Source organism: Hemitrygon akajei, chromosome 7 (genome assembly GCF_048418815.1).
Source record: "Hemitrygon akajei chromosome 7, sHemAka1.3, whole genome shotgun sequence".
NCBI lineage: Eukaryota > Metazoa > Chordata > Chondrichthyes > Myliobatiformes > Dasyatidae > Hemitrygon > Hemitrygon akajei.
The window spans coordinates 7398387-7417429 of NC_133130.1; the positions used below are offsets into that span (position 1 = coordinate 7398387).

Genomic DNA, 19043 nt, shown 5'->3' on the forward strand with positions numbered 1-19043 from the left:
CCAGTCGTTAGGAGATATTGGAATGTTGTTCAGTAAAAAAGTATACGCAACGTAATTTGTGTGTTACCGATACGTATGTATATTTAAAAGTAGCCGCGTTACAGGCACGGTTCGAAAAAAAGCATTTGCAATATGTATTTGTTTATGTTACCATATGGATTTAATTAAAAGTTAAAAAATCCTCACATGTAATATCTTTCTGTGTAAATATCTCATATTACAACGTGGGACACCTGCGGCCTAAAATCCGGTGCGGCTTGTACAAGTACAAAATTGATTTTCTTTCTAAAATTAGAGCCAGCGGCTTTTAATCAGGTGCGCTCTGTAGTGCGAAATCTACGGTAGTTCACCACAATCCTTCTCAAGGAAAAACACTGCCTTCAATATCTCTTTAATATTTGGCAACAACCCATAAAATCATTCTAACGTATGAGGAAATTGTGATTATACAAAGAATTAATTCAATCTCAAATTCAGATTAGGATTAGCTAACAACCAGACTGTTCCCAAAAAGCAAATAACGGATCTTGTTGGGAAGGAGGCTGTGGATGCTGGAATCTGTCACACAAACCAAACTTGGAAGAAGAAAGCATGCTGAAGGTTTGTCAGGAGCATCCGAGGGGCAGGAATGAATTGCTGACACTTCGAACTGGGATCCTGTATCAGGACTGAGAGTGCAGAGGGAAGACATGTAGAATAAAGGGATGGAGGGATGTGTGAGATGGAGGCCAGAAGGTGATTGAAATCACTACCGGAAATCTTAAACAATAGCCACATTCAATAGTGCTGCATGGAGGTTGGGAGTGGAGGGGTTAAACTAGAGTTGCAGAGGGACGGGAAACAGAATGTCAGAACAGCAAGTGGAGAGGTTGTGGAGACAGATGTTGACAAGACCTCAGACAAAGTCAGGGATCAAAAGGCTGAGCATGGTGTGACTAGTGTATTTATTTGCGAGAAGTATCGGAGGAACATCAGATGAGCTTAGGGCATGGATCAACACCTGGAATTATGACATTGCAGCCATTAGTGAGACGTGTTTGCAGGAGGCATAGGGTTGGCAGCTTAAAATACTGGGTTCTGATATTTTAGACACGACAGAGTGGGAGGGGTTAAAGGAGAGGTGTTACTAGTCAGGTAAACTGTCACAGCAGCGCTCAGTCAGGACAGACAACACACACAAAATGCTGGAGGAACTTAGCAGGCCAGGCAGCATTGATGGAAAAAATGTACAGTCGACATTTTGGTCCTAAACCCTACAGCAGGACTGGAGAAGAAAAGTTGAGAAGTAGATTTAAAAGGTGGTGGGAGGGAAGAGAGAAACACCAGGTGATAGGTGAAATTTGGAGGGGGAGGGATGAAGTAAAGAACTGGGAAATTGATTGGTGAAGAGACAGAGGCCACGGAAGAAAGAAAAAGGGGGAGGAGCATCATAGGGAGGTGATAGGCGGCAAGAAAATGAGGTGAAGGAGGGAAACGGAGATGGGAAGTGGTGAAGTTGGGGGGTTGTGGGGGCATTACCAGAAATTTTAGAAACCGATGTGCATGCCATCAAGACAGCTACCCAAACAGAATATAAGGTGTTGTTTCACCAACCTACGTGTGGCCTCATCATGACAATGGAGGAGGCCATGGATAGACATATCAGAATAGAAATGGGAAGTGGAATTAAAATGTGTGGCCACTGGGAGATCGCACCTGTTTCGGTGGACAGAGTATAGGTGCTCAGCGAAGCGGTGTCCCAATCTACATCGGGTCTCACAAATATACAGGAAGCCACACTGGGAGCACCGAAGATTAAGGGTGGAACTGAGAAATAAGAAATGTATGACCATGTTAATGGGGCTTTAGCAAAGACCACCCAACAGCCCTAGGGATTTAGAAGAACAAATTTCCAGAGAGACCACAGACTGTTGCAAGAAATATAAGGTTGTTATAGTAGGTGATTTTAACTTTCCATGTATTGATTGGAAACACCACACTGTAAAAGGTCTAGATGGGACAGAGTTTGTCAAACGTGTTCAGGAAAGTTTCCTTCATCAGTATGTTGACGTCCCAATGAGAGAGTGTCTGATATTTGACCTGCTATTAGGGATTGAGACTGAAGTTTGTGTAGGGTCATAATGCCATTAGTTTCAAGGTAATTATGGAAAAGGATAGGTCTGGTCCAAGGGTTGAGATTCTAAATTAGAGAAAGAGAAAAACCTGTTCACCCACAAAATGATTTGCCAAGATTTTCTATATTATTCCAGAGTACTTGTCCTTTCCCATTTTTCCATTTCCCAACTGTTACCAGTTTACACTCCAGGGGAAACCATCCGACTCTCTGTTCTACTGGGGACATTACAGAACCCCCTGTGTCTGACAGTCATCGTGTGAAGGTTGGATACTGAGATGCTGTTATTGTCAGTGTAAACTGACGTTGACTTACCAGTTACATTGAGCTGCGTTCCTCCTCCGTAGATGTAATTCCACACACTGCAGTTGTACACTGCAGTGTCACTAATAGATGTGTTGCTGATGGTCAGAATGTAACTGTTACTCACGACATTCCTGTAAGACTGAAAACGATCAGAGATACCCCCGGACCTGCTCACTGAGTCATTCACAAAGTGACTCAACGCCCACTCACTCTTGTTCCCAGGCCGCTGGTGGTACCAGTGGACGTCGGTGACATTCACACTGGCATTATACAAGGCACAGTGGAGCTGGACAGTTGCACCCTCTGGCACCTTGCTGACTGGTGGATACTGCACAAGGACGGGATCATCTGCAGGATCTGTGTGTTGGATATGGATACATTAATGTGTATTTATGGAGATCAACACAAGGCAGTATATTTCCTCAGCATTTAACAATTTCTAAAATTTAAATACATTTTATCCCTGAGAATAATTTGCAGTCTCTTTAATGAAGTCAATGCTATCCGGCTGGGTCTGGAAATGTTACTGCCCTACGGTCATGGGGTCTGTAGAGTTCTGAAGATCACATTGCATATATTGATAATATTTCCCACTTGATCCCTCTTTTCCCTCCATAATTCAATTTGCTCCATTGTAATACTAATGCATCTGATTTAGCTTCTCCTCAGATTTCAGAGAGAATTTGATCAGATAATGATCACTTTCCCTGAAGGGTTTATTTACCTTCAGCTCTCTAATCAATTCTGCTTCATTGCACAACACCCAATCCAGAATATCTGATTCCCCAGTGTGGTCAACCACGAGCTGCTCTAAAAAGCCATCTTGTACGCATTCTACAAATTCCCCTTCTTGGAATCCAGCATCAACCTGATTTTCAATTCAACCTACATATTGAAGTTCCCAATGACGATTGTAACATTGTACATTTGGCCTGCATTTTCTATCTCCCGTTGTAATTTGTAGATCACATCCTTACCACTGTTTGGGGGTCTTCCTACAACTCCCATCAGGATCTTTTTACCCTTGCAGTTCCTTAGCTCCACCTACAATGATTCAACACCTTCTGACCCAATGTCACCTCTTTCTAATGATTTGATTTCATTTTCCAGAAACAGAGCAAAGCCACCCCATTGCCTTCCTGCCTGTCCATAAGACCATAATACATATGAGCAGAGTTAGGCTATTCAGCCCATCGAGTCTGTTCACCATTCCATCCTGGCTGATCCTGGATCCCACTCAACCCCATACTCCTGCCTTCTCGCCATATCCTTTGATGTCCTGACTGATCAGGAAACGATCAACCTCTGCCTTAAATATACCCACGGACTTGGCATACACCGCAATCTGTGCAGAACATTCCACAAATTTTCCACTCTGGCTAAAAAAATTCCTCCTTGCCTCTGTTATAAAGGGTCACCCCTCAATTTTGAGGCTGTGCCCTCTAGTTCTGGATTCCCGCACCATAGGAAACATCCTCTACACATCCACCTTATTTAATCCTTTCAACATTTGGTAGGTTTCAATGAGATCCCCCTGCATTCTTCTAAATTTCAGTGAGTACAGGCCCAAAGCTGCCAAACACTCCTCACATGTTAACCCCTTCATTCCCGGAACATCATCCTCTGGACTCTCTCCAACGACAACACATCCTTTCTGAGGCATGGGGCCCAAAAGTGCAGCCTGACTGGTGTCTTAAAAAGGATCAGCATTATCTCCTTGCTTTTATATTCTATTCCTGTTGAAATAAATGCCAACATTGTATTTGCCGCCTTTATTGCCGACTCAACCTGTAAATTAACCTTCTGGGAATCTTGCACAAGGGCTCTGAAGTCCCACTGCATCTCTGATGTTTGAACCTTCTCCCCATTTAGATAATAGTCTGCACTATTGGTTCATTTACCAAAATGCATTATCATACATTTCCCAACACTGTATTCCGTCTGCCACTTTTTTGTCCATTATTCCAATTTGTCTAAGTCCTGCACCAATTGCATTGCTTCCTCAGCACTACCTACCCCTCCAGCTGTCTTTGTATCATCTGCAAACTTTGCCACAAAGCCATCAATTCCATTATCTAAATCACTGACAAACAATGTGAAAAGCAGTGGTCCCAATTCTGACCCCTGAGGAACGCCACTGGTCACTGACAGCCAACCAGAAAAGAATCATTTTATTCCCACTCACTGCCTCCTGCCTGTCAGCCATTCTGCTATCCATGTCAGTGTCTTTCCTGTTAAGGGCAACAATACAGTGATTACTTCCCTGGATGTCTTGTTTCTCAGCTTTCTACCTGTCTCCCTAAAATCTCAGAGTACTTCCTTCTTCCTTTTAACCAGATCAGATGTTCCACTTCTCTTGTCAACCATGGATCCCTCATCCTCCCCTCCTTACCCTGACTCAGTGGGACAAAGCTATCCAGAACCCTATGGAAGTGGTCCCAAAACAACTTCCACATTTCTGTTCTGTGAGTGGTAGAATTATCAATATTCATGGTTTGAATGAGGAGGGAGAGTTGGTTCATTTAAATCCATCACTGGCCAGAGTTCTCTTCTCCAGGGCTTTTAGTCAGGCACCTTTGCACAGTGTCATCTGTAATAATAACATTCCAGACTGGACAATCCATTATAATCGTCTGGATATAATATTACAGAATAAACAAGCAAGAACAACTTACTAAATAGATATAGCCATTCTAATCACACATAACATACAGAAATCAGTAAATGAAAAACACCAGAAATATGCTGAATTAACAGAGGAAATTGAAAGACTATGCAACATGAACAGGATGTACATTGTCCCAATAGTAATATCTACAACTGGTATCATCCCAAAGGCACGACACAATAGCATTAAACTATTAGGGCTACACAGCAATACTTACGTAAATCTCCAGAAAGCCACAATATTGACGGCCAAATTTGTGCCAGATGCATCGAGCTGCAGCTCCTTAGAGAACAGGTTATGGAACTGGAGCTGCAGCTCGATGACTTTTGGCTTGTTAGGGAGAGTGAGGAGGTGGTAGACAGGAGCTACAGGCAGGTAGTCACCCCGGGGCCACAGGAGACAATAAGTGGCTGACCATCAGGAGAGAGAAGGGATTCAGGTAGTGGAGAACACCTCTGTGGCTGTCCCCCTTAACAATATGTACTCCATTTTGAGTGCAGCTGGGGGGCTGACCAACCTGGGGGAGGCAACAGTGGCCGTGCCTCTGGCACCGAGTCTGGCCCTGTGGATCAGAAGGGTAGGGAATGGAAAAGGAGGGCAGTGCTAATAGGGGACTCTGGAGTTAGGGGGACAGATAGGCGATTCTGTGGATGCAAAAAACTAACAAGGATGGTAGTTTGCCTCCCAGATGCCGGGGTTTGTGATGTTTCTGAGTACGTCTACAATATTCTGAAATGGGAGGGTGAACAGCCAGAGGCTGTGGTACATATTGATACCAACAACATTGGTAGAAAAAGAGTGGAGGTCTGAAAGCAGAATACAGGGAATTAGGAAGGATGCTGAGAAGCAGGACTTCAAAAGTAGTCATCTTGGGATTGCTGCATAGGCAGACATGACAGTGAGTATAGGAATAGAATGAGGTGGAGGATAAATGTGTGGCTGAAGGATAGGAGTAGGGCATTCAGATTTCTGGATCATTGGGACCTCTTCTGGGGCAGGTGTGACCTGTACAAAAAGGACGGGTTGCACTTGAATCCAAGGGGAACCAATATCCTGGGGGGGAAGTTTGCTAAGGCTATTGGGGAGGGTTTAAACTAGATCTGTAGGGGGATGGGAAACAAAGTGAAGAGGCAGAGGATGGGGAGGTTGGAGCACAAGTAGAGGCAGCTCGTAGGGAGTTTGTGAGACCATAAGACCCGCAGACATAGGAGCAGAATTAGGCCATCTGGCCCATCGAGTCTGCTCCACCATTTAATCATGACTGATCCCTTTTTTTGTCTCCTCCTCAACCCCAGTACCTGGCCTTCTCCCTGTAACCTTTGATACCATGTCCAATCTCTCCCCTAAGTCCACCCAATGACCTGGCCTCCACAGTTGAATGTGGCAACAAATTCCACAAATTCACCACCGTTTGGCTAAAGAAATTTCTTCGCATCTCTGTTTTGAAAGGGTTCCCCTTCTTCCTGAGGTTGTGCCCCCTTGTCCTAGACTCCCCCACCATGGGAAACATCCTTTACACATCTACTGTGTCTAGACCTTTCAACATTCAAAATGTTTCAATGAGATCCTCCCTCATCCCTCTGAATTCCAGTGAGTACAGACCCAGAGCCATCAAATGATTCTCATATGATAACCCTTTCATTCCTGGAATCATCCTCTCCAATGCCAGCACATCTTTTCTGAGATGAGAGGCCCAAAACTGTTCACAATACTCAAGGTGAGGCCTCACCACTGCCTTGTAAAGCCTCAGCATCACATCCCTGCTCTTGTATTCTAGATCACTTGAAATGAATGCTAACATGACATTTTCTTTTGTCACCACTGACTCTACCTGCAAGTTAACCTTCAGTGTGTTCTGCACAAGGACTCACAAGTCCCTCTGCCTCTCAGATTCCTGGATTTACTCACCATTTAGAAAATAGTCCACACATTTTTTTCTCCTACAGAAATGCATGACCATGAATTTTCCAACATTGTATTTCATTTGCCATTGTTTTGCCCATTTTCCGAATCTGTCTAAGTTCTTCTGCATCCTACCTGTTTACTCAACACTACCTGCCCCCCACCAATCTTCGTATCATCTGCAAACTTGGCAACAAAGCCATCTATTCCATCATCTATAACATTTATATACTGCATAAAAAGAAGTGGTCCCAACACCGACCCCTGCGGAACACCACTAGTTACTGGCAGCCAACCAGAAAACAATCCTTTTATTCCCACTCACTTCCTCCTACCAATCAGCCAATGTTCTTACCATGTTAGTAAGTTTCTAGTAATACCATGAGCTCTTACATTGCTAAGCAGCCTCATGTGTGGCTCCTTGACAAAGACCTTCTGAAAGTCCAAATATGCAACATCCACTGCATCCCCTTTATCGATCCTCCTTGTCATCTCCTCAAAGAATTCCAACAGGTTCATCAGACAGGATTCTCCCCAAAGGAAACCATGCTGACTTTGTACTATCACGTCCTGAGTCACCAAGTACTCCATCACCTCATCCTTAACAATTGACTCTAACATCACTGAGGTCAGGCTAACTGATTTATAATTTCCTTTCTGTTATCTTCCTCCTTTCTTAAAGAGTGGAGTGACATTTGCAATTTTCCAGTCCTCTGGCACCAATGATTTTTGAAAGATCATTTCTAATGCCACCACAATTTCTAATGCTAACTCTTTCAGAACCCTAGGGTGGAGTTCATCTGGTCTGGGTGACTTAGGTCTTTCAGCTTTTTGAGCACCTTCTCCCTTGTAATAGTAACTGCACCCACTTCTCTTCTTTCACACACTACAACAAGGATAGGCAGACATTAGAGCAAAGATGCACTCAGACTGATGGTTTGAGATGTGTCTGTTTAATGTAAGGAGTACCGTAAACAAGGTGGATGGACAGAGCGTGGATCAATGCGTGGATCTGTGACATTCTGGCCATTACAGAGACTTGGATGTCTCAGGAGCAGGATTGGCTGCTGAGTGTGCCAGACTTTAGATGTTTCAAAAAGAACAGAGAGGGAGGCAAAAGATGTGGGGGCATGGCATTGCTAATTAGGGATAGTGTCATGACAACAGAAAAGGAGCAAGTCATGGAGGGATGGTCTACTGAGTCAGTGTGAGTGGAAGTCAGAAACAGGAAAGGGTCAATATCTCTACTGGGTGGTTTCATAGACCCCGATTGTAACAGGGATATGGAGGAACAGATAGGGAGGCAGATGGGAGATTTTAACTTTCCTAATATCAGTTGGCATCTCCTTAGTGCAAGGGGTTAAGTTGAGCTGGAGTTTGTTATGTGTGTTTAGAAAGGTTTCCTGATGCAATATATAGATAAGCCTACAAGAGGAGAGGCTGTACGTGATCTGGTATTGGGAAATGAACCTGGTGAACTGTCAGATCTCTTGTTGGGAAAGCATTTTGGAGGTTGTGACCACAACTCTATCTCCTTCACCATAGTGCCAGAGAGGGACAGGAGCAGACAATTTGGGAAAACATTTAATTGGGGGAGGGGGAAATATGATGCTATTAGGCCAGAACTTGGGAACATAAATTGGGAGCAGACGTTCTCAGGGAAATGCACGGCAGAAATGTGGCAAATCTTCAGGAAACATTTGCATGGAATTCTGCATAGTTATGTTCCATTGAGGCAGTGATAGGATGCTAGAGTTAAAGAACCACGGTGTACAAAGTATGTAGAAATTCTAGTTAAGAAGAAAAGAAAAACTTATGAAAGTTTCATGAAACAAGGTATGGTTAGAGCTCTTGAAAATTACAAGGTTGCTAGGAAGGAACTTAAGAATGGAACTAGGAGAGGCAGAAGGGACTTTGAGAAGGCCTTGGTGAGCAAGATTGAGGAAACACCCAAGGCATCTACAGGTATGTGAAGAGCAAGAGGATGAGCCGTATGAGAATAGGACCAATCAGGTGTGATAGTGGAAATGTGTACATGGAATCAGAGGAGGTTGCGAAGGTTCTTTATGAATACTTTCTTCAGTATTCACCAGGGAAAAAGGCCTTGGCAATTGTGGAGATGACTTACAGCGGACTGAAATGCTTGAGTGTATAGACATTAAGGAAGAGGATGTGCTTGAGCTTTTGAAAAGCATTAAGTTAGATTAGTCACTGGGACTGGATGAGATATACCCCAGGTTACTGTGGGAGGTGAGGGAGGAGACTGCTGAGCCTCTTGTGATGATCTTTGTATCATCAATAGGGATGGGAAAAGTACCGGAGGATTGGAGGGTTGCAAATGTTGTTCCTTTGCTCAAGGAAGAGAGTAGAGATAACCCAGGAAATTATAGACCAGTGAGTCTGAATTCAGTGGTGGGCAAGTTATTGGAGAAGATCCTGAGAGGCAGGTTTTATGAGCATTTGGAGAAACAATCTGATTAGGGTTAGTCAGCATGGCTTGGTCAAGGGCAGGTTGTGCCTTACGAGTCTGATTAGATTCTTTGAGGAATCTAAAGAATTCGAGGAGCAGATTGGGAGGCAGATTTTGGAAAGGTGCAAAAATAACAGGGTTGTTATCATGGGTAACTTTAACTTCCCTAATATTGATTGGCACTTGATTAGTTCCAAGGGTTTAGATGGGGCAGAGTTTGTCAAGTGTGTCCAGGATGGATTCCTGTCACAGTATGTTGACAGACCGACTAAGGGGAATGCCATACTAGATCTAGTATTAGGTAACGAATCGGGTCAGGTCACAGATCTGTCAGTGGGTGAGCATCTGGGGGACAGTGACCACTGCTCCCTGACATTTAGCATTATCATGGAAAAGGATAGAATCAGAGAGGATAGGAAAATTTTTAATTGGGGAAGGGCAAATTATGAGGCTATAAGGCTAGAACTTGCGGGTGTGAATTGGGATGATGTTTTTGCAGGGAAATGTACTATGGACATGTGGTCAATGTTTAAGGATCTCTTGCAGGATGTTAGGGATAAATTTGTCCCAGTGAGGAAGATAAAGAATGGTAGGGTGAAGGAACCATGGGTGACAAGTGAAGTGGAAAATCTAGTCAGGTGGAAGAAGGCAGCATACATGAGGTTTAGGAAGCAAGGATCAGATGGGTCTATTGAGGAATATAGTGTAGCAAGAAAGGAGCTTAAGAAGGGGCTGAGAAGAGCAAGAAGGGGGCATTAGAAGGCCTTGGCGAGTAGGGTAAAGGAAAACCGCAAGGCATTCTTCAATTATGTGAAGAACAAAAAGATGACAGGAGTGAAGGTAGGACCAATTAGAGATAAAAGTGGGAAGATGTGCCTGGAGGCTGTGGAAGTGAGCGAGGTCCTCAATGAATACTTCTCTTCAGTATTCACCACTGAGAGGGAACTTGATGATGGTGAGGACAATATGAGTGAGGTTGATGTTCTGGAGCATGTTGATATTAAGGGAGAGGAGGTGTTGGAGTTGTTAAAATACATTAGGACGGATAAGTCCCCGGGGCCTGATGGAATATTCCCCAGGCTGCTCCACGAGGCAAGGGAAGAGATTGCTGAACCTCTGGCTAGGATCTTTATGTCCTCATTGTCCACAGGAATGGTACCAGAGGATTGGAGGGAGGTGAATGTTGTTCCCTTTTTCAAAAAAGGTAGTAGGGATAGTCCAGATAATTATAGACCAGTGAGCCGTACGTCTGTGGTGGGAAAGCTGTTGGAAAAGATTCTTAGAGATAGGATCTATGGGCATTTAGAGAATCATGGTTTGATCAGGGACAGTCAGCATGGTTTTGTGAAGGGCAGATCATGCCTAACAAGCCTGAAAGAGTTCTTTGAGGAGGTGACCAGGCATATAGATGAGGGTAGTGCAGTGGATGTGATCTACATGGATTTTAGTAAGGCATTTGACAAGGTTCCACATGGTAGGCTTATTCAGAAAGTCAGAAGGCATGGGATCCAGGGAAATTTTGCCAGGTGGATTCAGAATTGGCTGCCTGCAGAAGGCAGAGGGTCATGGTGGAGGGAGTACATTCAGATTGGAAGTTTGTGACCAGTGGTGTCCCACAAGGATCTGTTCTGGGATCTCTACTTTTAGTGTTTTTTATTAACGACCTGGATGTGGGGGTAGAAGGGTGGGTTGGTAAGTTTGCAGATGAAACAATGGTTGATGGTGTTTTGGATAGTGTAGAGGATTGTCAAAGATTGCAGAGAGACATTGATAGGATGCAGAAGTGGGCTGAGAAGTGGCAGATGGAGTTCAACCTGGAGAAGTGTGAGGTGGTACTCTTTGAAAGGACAAACTCCAAGGCAAAGTACAAAGTAAATGGTAGGATACTTGGTAGTGCAGAGAAGCAGAGGGATCTGGGGGTACATGTCCACAGATCCCTGAAAGTTGCCTCACAGGTAGATAGGGTAGTTAAGAAAGCTTATGGGGTGTTAGCTTTCATAAGTCAAGGGATAGAGTTTAAGAGTTGTGATGTAATGATGCAGCTCTATAAAACTCTAGTTAGGCCACACTTGGAGTACTGTGTCCAGTTCTGGTCGCCTCAGTATAGGAAGGATGTGGAAGTATTGGAAAGGGTACAGAGGAGATTTACCAGGATGCTGCCTGGTTTAGAGAGTATGGATTATGATCAGGGATTAAGGGAGCTAGGGCTTTACTCTTTGGAGAGAAGGAGGATGAGAGGAGACATGATAGAGGTATACAAGATATTAAGAGGAATAGACAGAGTGGACAGCCAGCGCCTCTTCCCCAGGGCACCACTGCTCAGTACAAGAGGACATGGCTTTAAGGTAAGGGGAGGGAAGTTCAAGGGGGATATTAGAGGAAGGTTTTTCACTCAGAGAGTGGTTGGTGCGTGGAATGCACTGCCTGAGTCAGTGGTGGAGGCAGATGCACAAGTGAAGTTTAAGAGACCACTAGACAGGTATATGGAGGAATTTAAGGTGGGGGGTTATATGTGAGGCAGGGTTTGAGGGTCGGCACAACATTGTGGGCCGAAGGGCCTGTAATGTGCTGTACTATTCTGTTCTATGTTCTAAACCACATTGATGAAGGTAGAGAAAGTGATGAAGACGATGTAGCGTATATGGATTTCAGTAAGGCATTTGATAAGGTTCCACATTCAAGGCTCCTTCAGAAAGTAAGGATCCAAGGAGACCTTGCTTTGTGCATCCAGATTTGACTTGCCCACAAAACACAAATGGTGGTTGTAGATGGTTTGTATTCTACATGGAGGTCAGTGGCCAGGGGTGTCCATAGGGACCTGTGCTGGGACTCCTCCTCTTAGTGATATTTATAAATGATCTGGATGAAGAAATAGAAGGGTGGGTTAGTAAGTTTGCTGATGACACAGAAGTTGGGGGTGTTGTGGATATCTGCAGAGTTGTCAGGGGGACAGCAAGAGGATGCAGAATTGTGCTGAGATGTGGCAGATGGACTTTGACCCAGATTAGTGTGAAGTTATTCATTTCGTTAAGTCCAATTTGAAGACAGAATATAATATAAATGGTAAGTGTGGAAGATCTGAGAGATCTTGCGGTCCATGTCCATAGAATACTCAATGCTGCCATGCAGATTGCATTATTGTTAAGAAGAGATATGGTGTGTTAGCATTCATCCACCATGGGATTGAGTTCAAGAGCTGTGAGGTAATGTTACAGCTGTATAAGACCTTGGTCAGACCCCACTTGGAGTATTGTGTTCAGTTCTGGTCACCTCACTACAGGAAGGATGTGGAAACTATAGAGAGAGTGCAGAGGAGATTTACAAGGATTGGAGGGTGTACCTTATGAGAGTAGGCTGAGTGAACCTGGCCTTTTCTCCTTGGAGTGATGGAGGTGACCTGATTGAGGTTTATAAAATAATGAGGGACACTGATCATGTGGATAGTCAGAGGCTTTATCCCAGGGCTGAAATGGCTAACACAAGGGGGCACAGTTTTACGGGGCTTGGAAACAGGTACCGAGGGGATGTCAGGGGTATGTTTTTCACACAGATAGTGGTGAGTGTTTGGATATTATAGGGTCTTTTAAGAGCCTTTTAGATATGTACATGGAGCTTAGGAAAATAGAGGGCAATGCACTAGGGAAATTCTAGGCAGTCTCTAGAGTAGTATACATGGTCGGCACAATATAGTGGGCCGAAGGGCTTGTAATGAGCTGTAAATTTCAATGTTCAATGTTCTATTAAACAGCACTAGAATTGTCCGATAGTTCCTTGCAATTGAGAAACTACCAAGCAAGGCTATGCCTGTACCTCAGGTTTTACCAGTTTGAGCTGAGAAAAATAATAATTATTATATTCCAAATGAGAAGAACTTTTTGAAGGAAAGGAGGACAAACTGTGGCTGACAAATGAAGTCAGAATCAAAGTAAAAGCAAAAGAGAGGGCATACAAGGAATCCAGAACTAGTGGGAAGATAGAGGATAGGGGAGCTTTTAAATTCGAAGAAAAAGATGCATTATGAGAGGAAGTTGGTGACTAATAATCAAAAAAGATACTAAAAGCTTTTTTTAATTATATAAAGGGTAAAAGAGAGTTGAGGGAATATATAGGACCAATAGAAAATGATGCTGGAGATATTGTAATGAGGGATGCAGAGATGTCAGAGGAACTGAATGCGTATTTTTCATTAGTCTTCACAGTGGAAGACATCTGTCAGACATTCAAGAGTGTCAGGGAAGTGAAGTATGTGCAGTGAAAATTAAGACTGAGAAGGTGCTCAGGAAGCTTAATGGTCTGAGAGTGGATAAATCTCCTGGAACTGATTGAATGCACCCTCGGGTTCTGAAGGAAGTAGCTGGAGAGATTGCAGAGGCATTAATGATGATCTTTCAAGAATCAATAGACTGGAAAATTGCAAATGTTACTCCGCTATTTAAGAAGGGAGGGAGGCAGCAGAAAGGAAACTATAGACCTGTTAGCCTGACATCAGTGGTTGGGAAGTTGTTGGAATCGATTGTTAGGGATGAAATTACGGAGTACCTGGAGGCACACGACAAGATAGGCCAAAGCCAGTATGGTTTCCTGAAAGGAAAATCCTGCCTGACAAACCTACTGCAATTCTTTGGGGAAATTACAAGCAGGGTAGACAAAGGAGATGCAGTAGACGTGGTGTATTTGGATTTTCAGAGGCCTTGAACAAGGTGCCACACATGAGGCTGCTGAGCAAGATAAGATCCCATGGAATTACAGGGAAGTTACTAGCATGGGTGGAGCATTGGCTGATCGGCAGAAAACAGAGTGGGTATAAAGGGATCCTATTCTGGCTGGCTGCCGGTTACCAGTGGAGTTCCAAGGGGTCGGTGTTGGGATCGCTGCTTTTTACGACGTATGTCAATAATTTGGACTGCGCTATTAATGGATTTGTGGCTAAATTTGCTGATGATACAAAGATAGGTGGAGGAGTTAGTACTGTTGAAGAAACAGAGAGCCTGCAGAGAGACTTAGATAGTTTAGGGGAATGGGCAAAGAAGTGGCAAATGAAATACAATGATGGAAAGTGTATGGTCATGCACTTTGGTGGAAGAAATAACAGGCAGACTATTATTTAAATAGGGAGAGAATGGTGGAATAACTCCCAATGCAGGGACACTGCTGAATAAATAGAACTTGTACTCACTGGTTACGATGAGCTGGGTGCCGTTCCCGTCGATGTCTCCCCAAACTCTGCAGTAATAGACGGCAGAATCACTGTGCACCACGTCTGTGACCGTCAGGGTGAAGCTGCTGTTGGACGTGTCTCTGTAAGACTGGAACCTCTCAGTGAAACCCCGTCCCCACTCTGGGCTGCCTCCTGCCCTGTGTGTTAAAACCCACTCCATGTCCTGCCCAGGTAGTTTCCGATACCAGTGGACGTCGGTGTCATTCAGACTGGCTTTGCTCATGGTACACCATAACCGCACCGTGTGACCCTCAGTGACACGCTGTACGCTCGGGGACTGGATAAGGACAGGAACGTCTGCACCTGTAAGGGAGAATATCGTCACTTCAACCCCAGCTTGAAGCAGACATCTTTTGTTACATGACCTCTTGTGAAAGTACAAACACTTTATTGCTTCTGATATTAATATAATGTTCCAGCTGTTTCCGAGTTTACAGAGTTCAGATGAGACCAAGGTTGGGTGATAAATATGTGTTTCAAGTAATCACCACCCACTTTGAATTGAATGTGGAACAGTACAGAACTGGACAGGATATCTGGTCTTGATGTTGTGCTGACCTTGGTGCTCATTTATGTTAAATATCCTCCTCCTATGTATCATTCATATCCCTCCATTCCCTTTGTATTCACGTGTCTATCTAAAATCCTCTTAAAGTCAAACAAACTCCCAGCTCCACTACTACCCAGTAACCTGTTCCAGGCAGATACAACAGATTCTGGTTCATTGGGCTGTCAGTTAATCAGGGAGCCACTTATTTGGGACATCAGATAAATAACAAAAACAAGTTGAGAAAGTAGCCAGGATTCACTTTGTTTATTTGGGACACTAAGTTGTTTAATTGGGACAGGAGGTTGTTGCTGAACAGTTTCTAACGAGTGTCAGTAGCGTGCACTTGTAAGGCTGTTACACAACACTGCTTTGTTTTTAAATAGCATCAAAGTATGTGCTTTTGTTCAAAAAGCGGTGATTTTGTCACTGATAGTTGATGAAAAATAATCAGTAAGACAATTCAGAACTGTTTTGCTCACTGCATTTGTACGTATGAACCCGTCCTTCACATCACCTTTAATCTGTCCCCTGCTCAAAACTTAAAATCATGTTTGCTGTTTGACATTTCTACCACGAGGGAGAACAACACGAGATTGACCGAGCTTTCCTTGTATTTCATTCCCTCTAATCCAGGCAGCGTCTCAGTGAACCTCGTCTCAGTCTTTCCACAGTCTCCACATCCTCACTACAACAGGAACTGTATGCAATACCCACAGTGAATCTGAGTCAAATTTCATATATCTGCAACATGACTTGGAGTCATGGAGCACTACAGCACAGAAACTGGCCCTTCAGCCCTTCTAGTCTGTGCAAGCCTGATTTTCTGCCTATCTATCCAAACTTCTCTTAAATGTTGCAACTGAATGTAATCCATCACTTTCATTGGCAGGTCATTCAATATTCTCAGAATCAGTTTCTCTTTAAATAATTCACCTTTCACCCTTAACCCATGACCTCTATTTCTAGTCTCACCTCAGTGGAATAAACATGTTTACATTTACTTGGTGTATACCGCTCATAATTTTGTACACCTCTGTCAAATCTATGCTCCAGCGAATAAAATCCTAACCTATTCAACCTTTCCCCATTCCTCAGGTCCTCAAATCCTGGTTCAAAGTTTCATTTTATTTTCGAAGTACTGTATACATGTACACTACAACTCTGATATTCATCTTTGCAACATCTGTGTAGATTTTGTCTGCACTCTTTCAAACTGAGGGTAGGTGAGCAGAACTGCACACAATACTTGCTCAAAGGATGCAGTGTTGAGGTTGTACAGGGCATTGGCCAGACTGCTGTTGGAATATGGTTTCAGCCCAAAACGTCGACTCTACTTTTCTCCGCAGACACTGCCTGGCCTGTTGAGTTCCTCCAGCATTTTGCGTGTGTTGCTTGGAATACGCTGAGCAGTTTTGGGCCCTTATTTACAAAAGGATGTGCTGGCATTGGAGAGGAGATTCATGAGAATGATCCCAAGAATGAAAGGGTTAACGTTTCTGGCTCTGGGCTTGTACTCACGGGGATTTAGAAGAATGAAGGGGAACCTCATTGTAACCTATCAGATACTGAAAGGCCTAAAGAGGGTGGACATGGAAATGATATCTCCTATCGTGGGGGAGTCAAGAAGATTGGAGGGTGGCTGGTGTTGTTTCATTGATCAAGAAAGCTGGTGAGGTAGGCCAGGGAACTACAGGCCGGTGAGCCTGAATTCTGTAATAGGGAAGTTACTGGAGGGAATTCTGAGGGTCAACACACTCAGTGCTGGAGGAACTCAGCAGGTCAGGGAACATCTTGAGAGAGGAATAAACAGCCAACGTTTCAGGATGGGACCCTTCAGCAAGATTGGGAAAAAAGGATGAAGAAGCCAGATTAGGAAGGTGGAAGGGGAAGGAATACAAACTGCAGGTGATACGTGAGACCAGGTGAGAGGGAAGTTAGGGGTGATATGAGAACCTGGGAGGTGATGGGAGGAAGAGGTAGAGAGCTGAGGAAGAAGGACTCTGATAGGAGAGGAGAGTAAGGCACACCATCACTTGGATAGTCGAGGCCAGATCAGCAAATGGATAGCCTATGAGCAGACTTGATGGGCTGAATGGCCTAATTCTGCTCCAATGTCTGATGGTCAATTTATCAGTTAAGGAGAGGGGATGATGAATGGTGACTGAACCCTTGTTTTTTAGCACCGGGTCGAATCGGAAAGGGCGGGTACAAGCCGAATCGAGCCATCATGGTCCAGACACCAGAGCATACCGAAACAACTGAACCAGATGGATACCAAGGGATTATAGATCTGTTGCAGATTTGGGCTGAAGAGTGGGAAAGAGAGATCAATATGGACAAGGGTGAGGTGGTACACTTTGGGAGGTGAAATATCTGTGACAGTATACAGTAACTGGAGCATTAGTGTACAGACAGACCTTGCGGTACAAATCCATTGGTAATTGAAAGTGGCAATGCAGTCCTGAAGAAGGGTCTCGGCCTGAAACATTGACTCTCCATAGATGCTGCCTGACCTGCCGAGTCCCTCCAGCATTGTCTCTGTGTGTTGCTCTGGATTTCCATTATCTGCAGAATCTCTTGTGTTTATGATTGCAAGTAAAGAATGCATAAGGCTTGTTTGCCTCATTGTCAGGGTGCTGATCATGGAGTCATGCAGCAGCTGGGTAAAGTTCTGCTTTGGGAACATTTCCTGTTCAGTTCTGGTTGCCCCATTACAGGGAGGATGTGGAGCCTTTGGAGAGGAGGCAGAAGATGTTCACCACAATGTGGCCTGGATTGCAGAGCTTTAGTTATATAGGAGTTTAGACTGACTTCATTTGTTTAGTCAGGATAATCGGTGACTGAGCTGTGACTATACAATTCTGTCGATAGAGACACAAGGAATTCTACAGATGCTCCAAAAACAGAGCAATATGCACAAACCTTTGCTGTCCTGATTAATCAAGAACCCATCAACCTTTGCTTTAAAAATACTCAATGACTTGGCCTCCACAGTAGTGACAATGAATTCCACAGATTCACTACCCTCTGACTAAACTCCTCATCTCTGTTCTAAATGGGCATCCCCCTACTCTGAGGCTGTGCCCTCTGGTCTAGACTTGCAAGTGCAGCAGGCAGTGAAGGTGAATGAGCAAGTGCAGCAAGCAGTGAAGGTGAATGAGCAAGTGCAGCAGGCAGTGAAGGTGAATGAGCAAGTGCAGCAGGCAGTGAAGAAGGCTAATGGAATGTTGGCCTTTATTACAAAGGGAATTGAGTACACGAGCAAGGAAATCCTTTTGCATTTGTACAGGGCCCTGGTGAGACCACACCTGGAGTATTGTGTACAGTTTTGGTCTCCAGGGTTAAGGAAGGACATCCTGGCTGTAGAGGAAGTGCAGCATAGATTCACGAGGTTAATTCCTGGGATGTCTGGACTGTCTTATGCAGAGAGGTTAGAGAGACTGGGCTTGTACACGCTGGAATTAAGGAGATTGAGAGGGGATCTGATTGCAACATATAAGATTATTAAGGGATTGGACAAGATAGAGGCAGGAAATATGTTCCAGATGCTGGGAGAGTCCAGTACCAGAGGGCATGGTTTGAGAATAAGGGGTAGGTCATTTAGGACAGAGTTAAGGAAAAACTTCTTCTCCCAGAGAGTTGTGGGGGTGTGGAATGTACTGCCTCGGAAGGCAGTGGAGGCCAATTCTCTGGATGCCTTCAAGAAGGAGCTAGATAGGTATCTTATGGATAGGGGAATCAAGGGATATGGGGACAAGGCAGGAACTGGGTATTGATAGTAGATGATCAGCCATGATCTCAGAATGGCGGTGCAGG

At 44.1% G+C, this 19043-nt stretch overlaps 1 protein-coding gene across 1 annotated transcript in view; it reads right to left on the reverse strand.

Annotated features, from left to right (window-relative positions):
* The window catches only part of LOC140730021 (uncharacterized), a 47893-nt gene extending 32939 nt beyond the window's left edge, over window positions 1–14954 (reverse strand). Inside the window, exons 1-2 of the mRNA XM_073050169.1 lie at window positions 14636–14954; window positions 2429–2776 (exon numbers count right to left, since the gene is read on the reverse strand). Of these exons, the coding sequence (XP_072906270.1) occupies window positions 2429–2776; window positions 14636–14900 (613 nt within the window). The 5' untranslated portion in view covers window positions 14901–14954. The remainder of the gene's footprint in view (window positions 1–2428; window positions 2777–14635) is intronic.
* Between the last annotated feature and the right edge of the window lie 4089 nt (window positions 14955–19043).